Source organism: Euprymna scolopes, chromosome 24 (assembly GCF_053919585.1).
Source record: "Euprymna scolopes isolate OS-2025 chromosome 24, ASM5391958v1, whole genome shotgun sequence".
Classification (NCBI taxonomy): Eukaryota; Metazoa; Mollusca; class Cephalopoda; order Sepiida; family Sepiolidae; genus Euprymna; species Euprymna scolopes.
This window is the reverse complement of record NC_136505.1, coordinates 55,590,672-55,605,069: the sequence shown is the minus strand read 5'-3', so window position 1 is coordinate 55,605,069 and position 14,398 is coordinate 55,590,672. Positions and strand designations below refer to the sequence as shown.

The window sequence follows — 14,398 nt, the reverse complement described above, 5'->3', positions numbered from 1 at the left end:
AAAGTGAGAGATCATTTTATGTTAAATTCATATAAAATAAAAACTTATTTCAATCTTTTTTTTTTTTTTTTGAGGGAATAGAGGGAATCTTTTTTCGAAGAAATACAAGAATGTTTGATTGATTTTGATTGGCTAGTATAAGCCATAAAAACAGGTATAGCAACTTTGGAAAGACGTTGAAAGATACACTGATAGTCTACATCAGGGGTGTACACACTTTTTCAGCACGAGAGCTACTTACGACATGACGAAGTCTAAATGATCTACCACCAACTAAAAATGCAAAACACGTTTATAAATATAGTGTAAATTATTTTTATATATACAGTATTTTTTTTTTTTTTTTAATTACATTTTCACCCCAAACAAGGCATATTGCCACTTTGTTGTAGGGGGCTACTATCAGGGACATGGGCATCAGGGGTACTGTGTAAGGAGTTGGCCAGCAAGATGTCGGTTCACGTTGCACTTGAACTTCTGCATGTCAGTACAGTTGGGGAAGCAGGGACCCGGAAGGGAATTCCAAAGTCTAGCTATCCTGAGGAAGAAACTACTTACGTCTAGGGAGCTCTACCGTGAAGGGGTGGGATTTAGCTGCTTGTCGGGGGGTATTTATGTTGAGGGGGCACAAGTGCTTGCAGTTCGTCAGAGCATTCACTGTTAAAGTACTTGTAGAAAAGGCAGAGGGATGCAACATTTCGTTGATGGGAAAGGGGGCTAAAATTTAGATGACAGTTCAGGACCTATCAGATTGGCGACTCTCTTTTGAACCTTGTCTAGGAGCGAGAGACTAGTGGTAGATGCACCAGCCCAAATATGACAACAATACTCCATACATAGGCGAATGGTGGCCTTATAGATGTATGGGATACGTTCAGGCGTTAGTATCTTTCTAGCACGGTAGAGAGAACCTACCTTCTTTGCAAGTCTATGTTGCATTATTGCATCAACCCGTATTGCACAGTACAGCTATATCCAATTTTGTCATTACCTTAGTCTGATGACTTGCATTAGATTGAATCAGTCAGAGATGCATAGCCTGGACAGTAGCTGCTAATAGCCAGCCTCAAGCAGACTTATAGATGCTCATCAGTCATAGTGCAGCAGTATTTGGACTTAATAATCTTCACGTGGGGGAAAAAGCAAATTCACATAAATAAGAGCATCCAAATAATGCAGTAAAGAAGGTAGAACATTTGCTGATGTTGGTGTCGTCTGTGAATAAGTTCCAGAATTGTTCGTGAGCTCTGCATCAGCTGAATGTCGGCTTATAGTGTCACAATCTCATCCTTCACTCCAGAAGAGTTCAGGTGAAACGGTTGCAATTTTTGATGCGAGTGAAACAACCTCAGCATCTTTTTTATAAAAGGGCAGCACATGAATGTAGCAATCAGCTCACGTAAATAAAAGTCTTTAAAGCGTTTGTCAAACTCTGACGGACAATTGTCAATTTGTTTTGTCTAGCGTGTATTCTCAAGCTGTACACATAACTTCTTGTCTCTCCAGCTTTGCGATGAGGTTCTGAAAATCAGCCAGCACCAACATTGTTTTTCAATACCATGTGATCTACCCACGATGTCGCTGCGATCACGATCGACATAATGGACACCCCCTAGTTTAAATAAATTACTAGCTATGATTATGAACAACCAGTCATTAAGGCAACTTATTAGATTGTATTGTTCGATTTCTCCGATGTATTTAACCTGTTGTAGTGAGTAAAGTAATCCCTTTATGATCTTATTCAGTGTGCAGAGTGACAAGCAAGCTTTTGTAGTATATAAGTTGATAGATATAACAAATACTGACTCAATGGGTTATGGGTGGTCCGTTAACTTTTAATTCTCTTAATAATCATGAATGTTCAGTTTTCCATTTTGTTTATGATGTAATGAATATCTCGCCTCACAAAAATATGATTGGCTAATTATAAGCCATAAATGCCAACTGGTCAAAAAGCTTAAAGGAGACGTTGAAAGATGTGCCGCTGAAAGATATTACTAGTCCCAAGCACCAACACCCATACAGTAAAGCGACTTGCTAGATTACCACTCAAATACTGTAGGCAGGACCACTCAGTTACTCCAAACAAATATATTCCTTTGCAGGACATATCACAGACAAAAAAAGTAATATTTTAATTTGTAGCAATGTTATTCTGAATTTTAAAACAAAAAAAAAAAAAAAATATATATATATATATATATATATATATATATATATATATAAATAAATGGCCCAATTTTTTTCTTTAAAATAAAGAAATTTTTTTTAATAATATCAAAAACAAAGTGAAAAACTGAAATTTTTAAGTTTAAAAAGCCAGTACAACACAGAATTTTTTCAAAACAAACATTTAAAATCAACTATGCTTCAGCGATATGACACCATCATCACGCATAGAATCAGTTTTTTACTTTTTCTTTCCTTGTGCGATGATGTCACTACAAAAAGTAAAGTATGTGTGATCTTCAACAGTGATATTAAAAAAAAAAAATTAAAATCAGAAAGAATGCTTGGCTTGCATGTGAAATGAATTAACAAAGTTTGCTTCTTTTTTTCTCCCCCTCGATATAAGCATCGTTTTAATTTAAATTGAAATTCATAAATTTAGAACACAAAATTTTTAATAAACAAACATTTTCTTACAATGACTGACCAATTTTTATGATTTCAGGTTCAATAAAACAGCTACAGCAGGAATTGGAATACACCCTACTAAAGCCTGATTGTCACAGCTGGTGAATTTCAAAAATACAATCTGGACATGAGGACACTTTAGAAGAACGATATGCAATAAAATTGTTTTAAACGTGGAAAAAATGCTACAGAAACATATGGAGTGCTCCAGGCTGCTTTTGGACCATCTTGCACGAATCGAGTATCAGTTTTTGAGTGGCATAAAAGATTCAAGGAAGGCAGAGAGTCTGAGAGGGATGATGAGAGGTGTGGGAGAAGTAAGGAAGTCAGAAAACCAGAGTTGATTGGCCAAATAAAGAATTTCATGGATAAGGACCGTTGAATGCCTATAAGAGACATTAAGTGCACAGTTTAATATCAGTGTGGGAACCGTATAGACAATTGCGAGGAACTAGAGATGCGGAAGATTTGGTTGGAAACACCAGTCCACAATTCAAACCATTCCCACAGACTATTTGACCAAAATGGGCATCAAGATACTTCCTTACCTTCCCTATAATCTAGACCATGCTCACTGTGGTTTTTGCTTATTTCCTAAGCTCATAGAAATGCTCTAAGTACACGGGAAACCTTAGAAGCTGTGATTATGAGACAATTGAGGAGATGAAATAGGCTGTGATGAAGATCATTGACATGCTCACACAAGAGGACTGCCATGGGGGCCTTCCAAAAGTTGTTGGAATAGTACAATAAGTGCATTGCAGCCGGAGGAGATTACTTCGAAGGGGACTAGAGTTTCATATGTGTATTATCAATAAAAGTTTTCATATAAACAAAGTATGGAAACTTATTGACATCATCTCATACAACTCAGTTTTGTTTCATCTAAGACATACAAAGATAACAAATTAACTTTAATTTTGTGTCTTTGTAAATTTACCGTTTGTTGTGCTTGGCTGTTTTTTTCTTTAAGGGCCTGGAGCAATGCAGCTCCACGACCACCACGTCCATATCCTTCCATGGATAATCTGCAAAGAACAAATGATACTTTAAATAAAATTGTTTCAAATAAAAAGGAGAAAAATAGAAATTATCTTTTTTTTTTGTAAAAATCGCCATTTATATATATATATATATATATATATATATATATATATATATAAAGCAAAATATGTGTTACTGTGTGAACATTTTTTGTAAGTTCGGCAAAGGCTTTTGGAGGGGGGACGCTCGAGGAGGTCACTGATTCTTACAATCTATTATATACTATCTAGATTATAATCTCTCTAATATACGAGAGGAGGTCACGTCTATTTTTTTATTTGAGCGACTTTTACATGCTATTTTCGTGATATTTTTTACTATCCGTGTTTGTTTGGCTTTTCTGTATATAAGCGAAACTGAATCCGTAGCAAAGGCAGCTTCCTGGCACTCCTGCCAGGGACGTCCAGAAAGTAATGAGCTTTGATCAATGTGGGCATTTCAGACAATTGCTATTCATTTGGACACTCCCCTTTTTATGGGGAGCTGTTTTTCACTAACATCTTGGAGGAAACAAACAAATACGCAGAAGCTGGCTTGCAGCCAAAGTTAAGTTTTCCCTATGGCCTCCTTAAATTTATGCACCTGTCACCTAACTTTTTAATCGTTGAATTAAAACACTTCACTTCCTGTCCTGTTGTGGTCTAGCGGTAAGATGTCAGGTTTTTACACATTTTCTTTTCCACCTTCATGTCAAGGCTTCAGGTTCAAGCCTACCTGCCTACTACCAATTTTTTTTCTTTTCTAAACACACACCTATAAACACTCGGGCAATGCCGGGCACCCACGCTAGTCTATTATATAAAAGCAAAAATGTGTGTGTGCACTTTTTTTGTATGTCTACCAAGGGCATTTTTTGGGGGGGAGGGGCACTGTTTCTTAGAACTTTTTATATACTCCTTAGATTATAATTTCTCCGATTTTACGAAACGAGGTTGTCTATCTTTTATTTCAGTGACTTTTTTGTTACAAAATTGGCTGTGATTTCATTTCTCTATGGCGTGATGTTTGACCTAGAAAACCAGACGTTGATGTTCGTTTAACCACCTGGTTTTTAAACGTTTAATTTCAACCATTTTCACTTCTCTGTTCGCTTAGCGTCGCGGTAATGTGTCACACTTTTTTTCCACCTTAGCCTCAAGGCTTCAGGTTCAAGCCTACCCCCTACCAAAACTTTTTTTTTTGTCTTTTACACCTCCAAACACCTGGGCAACGCTGGGCACCCCTGCTAGTCTATCATAAATCTCACTTGATTGTTAGTGTGTGTGTATGTATGTATGTATGTATATTTGAATGTCTGCCTAAAACTTTTGACAGAGGCGACGGGTTTTCATGAGATCGGTATAATTTTGAAGATCAACCCTTCGGACAACAAATATTGAAAAACTGGCCAAATATTTTAATTCCTTCACCCTCAACTGGGCACTTTTCTACAGCACCGATATTATCAAAAGTCATTGCCCCTTTTCGATTGTCAAGCCTTAATTTAAACTTACGTCACTTTCAGTTTGGCAATGGGCGCAACAGCTAATGTGTCACGTTTTTTTTCACTGTCTTTTCCTCCTTCGTGGTACGGGTTCAAGCCTGCCTGCCTACTACATATTATTTTTTTTTTTCTTTTTTGCTCAACTTGGGCACCCAGGCTAGTTTGTTTGTTTGTTTGTTTAACCAGCATAGCAATCTTCTTTGGGTCATTTAATGCTGTATACAAGATTGAAATTTTTGATACTTTCAAAATCGATTTTCGCTGGATATATTCGGCCAATGTTTTGGTATAGTTTGTTATTTGATGGTTTCTATATTTTATGGTAAAGATTTGCTTGTTTTAAGAAATTTAGAATGGTTTTAGGATTTTCTTTATCAAAGAGTTCTTTTAAACTTGTAGCAGTGTAGTAGTGTTGACGAATTCGTGTGAGATCATGACAGTCAAGTAAAAAGTGTTTCACTATGTAAGGTTCGTGACATGGTATACATTTGGGAGGTTCTTCACTTTTTAGTAGGTGGGAGTGAGTTATGTATGTGTGCCCTATCCGGATACGTGATAAGACTACTTCTTTACATGATTTTCTGGTATCTAGAGGGTTCTTTTTAAGTATAGGAGTAATTTGGAAGAGTTTGTTATTTTGGCAATTATTCCAATTTTCTTGCCATTTCTTTGTGATAAAAATGTTTATTGAATGTTTGTAATCCGTATATGGGACCTTTATGTCGCTTATTTGTAGTTTTAAGGAATTTTTGGCCACCATGTCAGCTTTATCATTTCCACGGAAACCGTAGTGACTGGGAATCCAACAGAAGAAGAAAGTTTAGTGTTGCATGATAGAATGGATCTTTTGTAACAGTTTGATGAGTAGGGGATTGTTTAATTTTTGATTGCTTCTAATACTGATAATGAGTCTACAAATATTATAAATTTTTTGGAGTTTTGGTTGGTGATAATATCTAGAGCTAGGTTTATGGCTGTAATTTCTGCACTATAGATAGGAGTTATTTGGTAATCATTTTCTGCTGAATAGTGTTTTCTGAAATAGCGGCACATCCCACTTTGTTTTGATCTTTGGAACCATCTGTGTAAATGTGTCCAATTTGGGTAAGTATCCAGAATGTTGTTTAGTTTTTCGCTATAGTCTGCAGGGTGAGTATTGAATTTAGGATATAGTGTCAGGTCTAGTATGACTTTAGGTTGATTTAACAACCAGGGTGGGAGTTCTGGGAGGTTTTCCTCATGGATGCTGGTTTGATCTATAGACTTGTCTGTAAGTGGTTTTATTGTTTCTTCCATGTAGAGACCAAAGGGTTTAATTGCATTTTCTTTTTGTTTGAATAGATGTGTGTAGTTGGGATTGAAAGTGCATTGATAAGCAGAATTTTTGGGGTTTGATTTTAGTTTTAGATAATATTGTAAGCCTAATTTTTCACGTCTCAATTTTAGTGGAGGTTCATAGGCTTCAGCATATAAGCTTTCTATCGGAGAGGTTTTGAATGCGCCCAGGGCATGTCTTAATCCTGTGTGATGGATAGAATCTAGAGTTTTATGGTAACTTTTTCTGGTTAAACCATATATGAAGCTTCCATAATCTAGTTTGGTTCTTATCAGAGTTCTATATAATTTTAAGAGTGATGAGCAGTCTGATCCTCACTCAGTATTTTCTATAACCCTTAATAGTTGTAGAGTCTTGAAACATTTTTGTTTTAAATATTTAAAGTGAGGGATGAAGGAGAGTTTTTTTATCAAAAATAAGTCCCAAAAATTTATATTGATCAGCTGTAGGTGCATTTCGTCTCAGGAAGCCAATAGACAGCCTGATCTGGTAGCACCAGCCCAGGCTAGTTTATAATATAAATCTCACCTGGCTGTTTAAATGTATGTATGTCTGCTTAAAACTTTTGACGGATTTTTACGAGATCAGTATCATTTTGAAGCTCGACCTTTTGGGCGACAAATATCGAAAAATTGGATAAAAACATTAATTCGTTCACCCTCAACTGGACATTTTTCTACAGGGAGGGTCGATTTTTTCGCTGACATTTTTTGCAAGTCATTCAACCCTCACATTCACAACGTCACTTAAAAGGCGTTATTTCGACCGTCCGTGACGTGATAATCACGGTACGCACATCGGTAAGACAGTATGTTTTTTTTTTCACCTTTTTTCCTCTGGTGTGTTACGGGTTCGAGCCTGCTTAGTACTCCTATTTCTTTTTTTTTTTTTTTTTTGCTCAACTTGCACACACCTCCACTTTCTTTTTCGCATTCGCGTCACGGGTTCGAACTTGCCTGCCTGCTTACTACAACTTTTTTTCTTTCTCAGCACACACCTACAAACACACAGGCCAGTCTATAATATAAATCTCACCTGTCGGTTTAAATGTATCTATGTATTTATGTAAGTTTGTATGTCTTTCTAAAACTTTCGACAGAGGCGACAAATTTTCACGAGATCGATATCCTTTTAGAACTCGACCCTTCGGACAAATATCGAAAAATTGGCTAAAAACCTTAATTCCTTCACCCTTAACTGGGCACTTTTCTACAAGGAGGAGGTCATCTCCTCTTTTTGATTGACTAGTCTTATTTCAAAACCTTTGCCACTTCTGGTTTGGCGATGGACGCAAAGGCAAAGATGTCACATTTTTTTTTCACATTCTTTTCCTCCCTCACGGTGGTTCGAGCCTGCCTGCTATCATTTTTTTTTTGCTCAACACACACCTCCAAACACCCGGGCAACACTGGGCACCCAGGCTAGTTCTATATAAATAAGAGTTGAACAAAGATTTTTTTTTAAATAAATAAAAAGGTTCCTGTTCAAAATTCTGTGATTTTTGGAATATGATATTTTCATTTTTTCATGAGTATATACATCGTACAGGTTTTGCTTTCTAATATAGGAGGAGTTCTTGAAAAGAACAGAAAAACATTTTGAAGAGATTTTGTTTTTTTACTTGACAACTTTTCAAAATATGTCTAATAAATTTGAACAAAAACATGTTCAATATTGTATTTGTAATAGCCATCATCCTGGTCAGGTTGAACAAGTTTTCTCCCATGCAAATATGTATAATCTTGGATAAATTACTTGGTAAATTTAGTTGTACGAGTGGGACCTGTGGAAATTCCACAGCAGACTCTTTCATATGCAATATATTGATGTTGGCATTCTGTGGATGTTTAACATAAATGGAAATGCTCTGGTAGCTCTTTTGTTAAAACTGCAAAAGTACTTATCTAAGCTAGCGGGGGACCCTCGGCATAGCCCGACCGTAATATACGCTTAAATATATTGTTATTTATGCAAATTTTTCACAAAGGAGGAGAGAGCGCAAATATATATATATATATATATATATATAAGAGCGAACAGTTAATAAAACATGTCAAAAACACTTTGAAAAAGAGTTAAAAACATATTTAATCTGAAAAGGAAACACTTGATAAGTGGATAGTCCTTAATTTGCGGAGTTTCGAAGAAATACTTTCCTTCTCATCATTTTATATATATATACATATATATATATATATATATGACACGTGACAGCACGGTCCTGAACAAATTCATCTATGTAATCCTGAACAATACCGCCGAATCGACACGACACTGAACAATATTGCCGAATCGACACGCACATTCCCGAGCAACACTGTCGACACGCCACTGAACAATATCGCCGAATCACCACGATATGAAATGCAGTAACGCGGGACACGTTATCAGAGCAATATTTTCAACCACCCCCGAATAACTTATCAACTTGTTTTTTATAGCTGTTGGGCGAAACTAAATCGTCACTTTGGGGTAAGATGGACATAGCTCATTAGTAGACTTGATTTGCAATCGAAAGGTCCCGGGGTTCGGGTTTTCACTGCAAATAGGCTCGACTCATGACTGCGCTTTCACACATGTTCGGCACAATTACAGAGGCAATTTTCTATCGATTCTTATATATTATAAAATTGTGACTTCAAAAATAAAAAGATATATCCATATGACTTGGGTGCATCAGCTTGAATTGAAACCGAAACCAAAACTTAAAAAAAAAAATATATATATATATATAACTCGAGTTCTGTCAGCTATAATAGAAACTGAAGAAAATGAAGAATTCTTGGTAAAATTACTTATTCCAAGAAATGGAAAGTCATAACAATTAAACAAGTCATCCGGAAGAAAAAAGATGTAAGCATGACACAAAATAACACACACACTAATTGTATTAATATATAGACTAGAGGTTGCAAATTACTTAGGACTTCTACTCGGTCATGACAAAACAAAAGCTTGCTGCCTCTGTAGATTAAATAAAGGGTTCCATTTGCAGATTTATGAGTCTGACAGAAAACTTTCTGAGTTTAACAAGATAAATTTGAAGAATGTTGGAGGTTACATTGACTGAAATATTATGAAAATATCACTGAAGATGAGAACACTAGTACAAATAATATGAGCTATCATCCTAGTTGAGTTGATCTTGTAACTTTTAAAAAGTACAATCAGCACTGCATGACTTTGCATGTTTTTATTTGAATAACTTCTGTAAAGAAAACTTTTTAGATTGTTCACAAATCAAAATAACAAATTTAGAATTCATGAAAAGTGATGTTTATTTTCACGCAGCAACAACACAAATTATTTGACTTTTTTTTATTATTAATATTGAATACCTTGAAGTCCAGTTTCAATATAAATCAGTTTGTATTCCTTTGCGTTTAAAAGTTTTCTAAATATTTTTCTTTTTACTTTCTCACTCATCTTTAAAATGATGACTTTTATGGGTTTTGGGTATACTGAAAACGAATATAACATTTCAATTTTTGCGCAGACAAGTAGTTTTCTGGATGTTACAACCTTTATGTAACGCCACTGATGGCCACGTTTTTCCCTAATGCGCATGTGTGTTACAACCCCCTCTCCTCCCCATATTAAGAATGGTGAAGATCACTGACATTAAGTAATATATTGGAGAAAAAAATGTCTTAATATCCAGAAAACTACTTGTCTGCACCAAATTTAAATGTGATATTCGTTTTCAGCATACCACAAAACTCACAAAAGTTGTCATTTTAAAAGGTAAGGGTTAAGGCAAAAAGAAAGTAAAAATTTACCATTTTCTAACATCTTTTTTTTTTTTTTTTTTTTTACCAATTTTTTTTTTTTACTGTTTACTTGCCACCCCACAAGGGCAGAGTTAGACACAAGGTCCGTTTTTAATTTAGGGGGTGAACCAGTTCCCCAAAAAGGGGCACTCTGGTTAGTAAAAACAAAAAATAAATGTATCAGTCATGAAGGATTTCTGCTCCATTTAACCAAGACCAAAAAAGTGCAATGCAGCATCAGTACAGATACTACACTTTGATCTTGAAGGCCAAGAAAGAAAAAAAGGCAAGACTTTTCTATTATCAATTATGAAAATCCTGACTTGCACCAAAATATATAATATTACGTTTGATTGAAAAGGCCCTTTTTTTACGAAGGCCATAGTAAATTTTGCTGGCCTTATAAAATTAGGTCAACCAGGTTCATTGTTTTTTATTTTTGTTTAGCTTCAACATTTCATGAGGTTTATTATTGTAGTCTTCACATTCATTGAATGCTTTACTCATGTCAAGTGTTGATACCTTTCTTCTCCCAGAAATTTTCTAAAGTACAGTGCATTCACATTTACAGTAAAATCGGTTTTAGTGCTTTATCAGATTGGCATTAAAAGTAAAGAAAATATAGAAAAGTCGGCTGTCATTAAGATTAGCACTTTTTTGTTTACAAAGCAATTTGGCAGAAGTGACGTTTAATTTTAAGGTACGGATGACCAACACTGTACACAATGTAGCTTCTTTTTTTTTTAAGCAAATATAAAAATAGAAGTTTTATTCAACCAATCTTTATTTGAACTTTTATGAAAAAATTTTATCCTTTATAATAAAAATGTTTATGAACTGCTTTTTTTTTTTTTTTTTTTTTTTTAAATCAAGCATCACGTGTGGGTATTTTTTTTTTTTTACATCAAAAATGAGATTTTGTTTAAAAAATATTTATGAACTGTTTTTATTTTATTTGATAAAAAAAATATCAGTTCATAAACATATTGGGGAAAAAAACAGTTCATAAACATTTTTTTATATAACAGTTCTATTTTTATGTTTGATGTGAAAAAAAAAAATTACCAACACCTGATGTTTGATTAAAAAAAACAGTGCAAAAACATTTTTATTATAAAGGTTATAAAACATTTTTATTATAAAGGTTATAAAACTTATTTTTATTATAAAGGTTATAAAACTTATTTTTATTATAAAGGTTATAAAACTTATTTTTATTATAAAGGTTATAAAACTTATTTTTATTATAAAGGTTATAAAACTTATTTTTATTATAAAGGTTATAAAACTTATTTTTATTATAAAGGTTATAAAACTTATTTTTATTATAAAGGTTATAAAACTTATTTTTATTATAAAGGTTATAAAACTTATTTTTATTATAAAGGTTATAAAACTTATTTTTATTATAAAGGTTATAAAACTTATTTTTATTATAAAGGTTATAAAACATATTTTTATTATAAAGGTTATAAAACATTTTTATTATAAAGGTTATAAAACATTTTTATTATAAAGGTTATAAAACATTTTTATTATAAAGGTTATAAAACATTTTTATTATAAAGGTTATAAAACATTTTTATTATAAAGGTTATAAAACATTTTTATTATAAAGGTTATAAAACATTTTTATTATAAAGGTTATAAAACATTTTTATTATAAAGGTTATAAAACATATTTATTATAAAGGTTATAAAACATTTTTATTATAAAGGTTATAAAACTTTTTTTTATATTTGCTTAAAAAAAATAAATAAATAAAAACAAAAAGCTACATTAAATACGTTGTTGGTCATACATACCTTAAAATTTATCTGACGTCACTTTGGTCAAATGTCTGTAATTTATGATAGTTGTCAGAAAAAAGTTGGGTAATCTGGCGAGAACTGGTGTGTCAATGTAATCGTGCTGCTATTTTTTTTTGATAGAATTTTTGCATTAAATTCAATTTTTATTAAATTGTTGGGTGAAAGAATTACAAAACGCTTTTTCATATGTTAAGAATAGGTTTTGACATAATGCTATTTCAGCACGGTCCGTATTCTACATAAGTGCCCAAGTCAGACCACATTTCAATAAAATTTAGTAACAAATCAAAACAGTCAAAGAGATGACCACACAAATGAAGCACTTAAACTGTCCTTTCCTCGTTCAATGAAGGAGAAATCTTTCTAAACTGGGGCAATTTTAATTTTGTTCATATCCAGAGAGACCCATTTTAGAGAGCCTGATTTTCCCCACATTAAAAACCAATCTTGTGTCTAACTCTGCCCTTCTGGGGAAGCAAGTAAATAGGAACATTACTGGTTTTTCAACTATCTGATGATGATGTGACTTGCGCTTGACTTAGTTTAAAGTGTGGGGACTTACATCTACCACACTCTTGTCCAGAAACATTTGGTCCTGATGGCAAGACAGGGTCAAAATGACTAAGTGTGATACTTAGGTACTATCAAACGATTGTGACGAATGGAGTGCATAATTCCGTGACATCAAACTTGTGTTAACTATGCAAAGTATGGAAAAGCAAAACCGATTTTTTTTTTTTTTTTTTTAAACCTTTGTTAATTTTCTTCAAACTGCAATTAATAATTAATCTTTGTTATAATTTTGTTAGATTTTAATATTTACAGTTTAATGATTAATAATATTATAAACATTAGTATATTAAATATGAAATAAGGTTTTACTAAATATGTATAACTGTTCATTTGGTTAATTACTGGTTTCCATACTTTTATTTGGTAAAAAGGTAAACTAAATATTCTAAGTCTACAAAATATTTATTTTTTGTGCAATAATATTTTTTTCAAATCTGGTAAGAGTCATGTTTATATTATAACTTAATATCAAAAAAAATTAAACACAATTAATTAAAAATGTATATTGTAACAGAACATTTTGAAATAATGGAATTTTAATCATTTTAATCTTAAAAATTAATTAATTTTTAGGAAGTTTCTTTTTCTTGGCAATTCAACTAATTATAGTATATATTGATTAGAAAAAAACGCTATTTAAAAAAAAAATATCAAACTCATATCAATTTTTATTACTGCAATTTCAAGGTATGTTCTTGTTCGATATGTGTATTTAAACTTTTAAAAGATAAATATTTTTTACTTATTTGAACTCTTATGTTTAATAATAAATAGAAATTTCGATCAATTTAAATATATTTTGTTCAAATTTCGAAAAAATAAATAGGGGAGGGGGACACGCACTAAAACATTTCCCCTCATATTTTACAGAAACCGCATTTTATATGTAATTTCATTCTAAAATTGATAATTATTGAAAATTTAATGAAAATCTGACCATTAGTTGATTTTTGCTAGATTTATTAAACACAGGTATATTTTCACATTCATGCTTATGACATGGGAACCTATTTTAAAGCGTTAATTATATGAACATGATTTTTGTCTCACAATTTCATTATTTCCATACAATAAAAAATTTTTTTTTTAATTATTACTAGTTTATTTTGCCCCTTTTTTTTAAATGGTATAAAAGTTATTTTGATAATATTAACTTATAATAAAGTTACATTGTGTTACATATGGTGGTGGGGGGGGGTTATTCTGCGGTGAATTTTGGAGTTGCCTAGTAATACTAGATGCAGGAGTTGTCTCCAGCACCTAGCATTCCCAAAATGGACAGTCCTCTGGTACTGGCCAGCCTCATCGTTGCTTAACTTTGGGGGTTACGTAGGCAACAAATATATATATGTATCACTTATGTTAAAAAATTAAACCCTTATAAAGTTGATTCTTCTCTTAATCGTCAAAACAAACGTTAAAAAATACACGGAAATTTACAGGATTAAATTAACTTCATTTAGTCGTGTAAAGGCTACTGTAGTTTCTTCCAAACTAGGATTAAGTTTTTGGATTTTTTTATTTAACCACATGAAATCTATAGAGCGAGATAAAAGATAGAATTATTTGAAATTCAGGTACTTATGTTATATTTTTGCATATTCTTATATACATCATCGTAAATCTTATTTAGACAAAATAAAAAAAAATTGATTAAAAAATCTTTTTAAAAAATATTTAAATGTGTTATCCATTGATACAAAAAATGGCAATGAATTGTGTTTTTTTTAAATTCTATAA

At 32.6% G+C, this 14,398-nt stretch overlaps 1 protein-coding gene across 1 annotated transcript in view; it reads right to left on the bottom strand.

Annotated features, from left to right (window-relative positions):
- Nucleotides 1–14,398, bottom strand: part of LOC145246714 (piwi-like protein 1) — a 95,749-nt gene that overhangs the window by 64,800 nt on the left and 16,551 nt on the right. Inside the window, exon 2 of the mRNA XM_080108456.1 lies at nucleotides 3,581–3,668. Within this exon, the coding sequence (XP_079964582.1) occupies nucleotides 3,581–3,661 (81 nt within the window). The 5' untranslated portion in view covers nucleotides 3,662–3,668. The remainder of the gene's footprint in view (nucleotides 1–3,580; nucleotides 3,669–14,398) is intronic.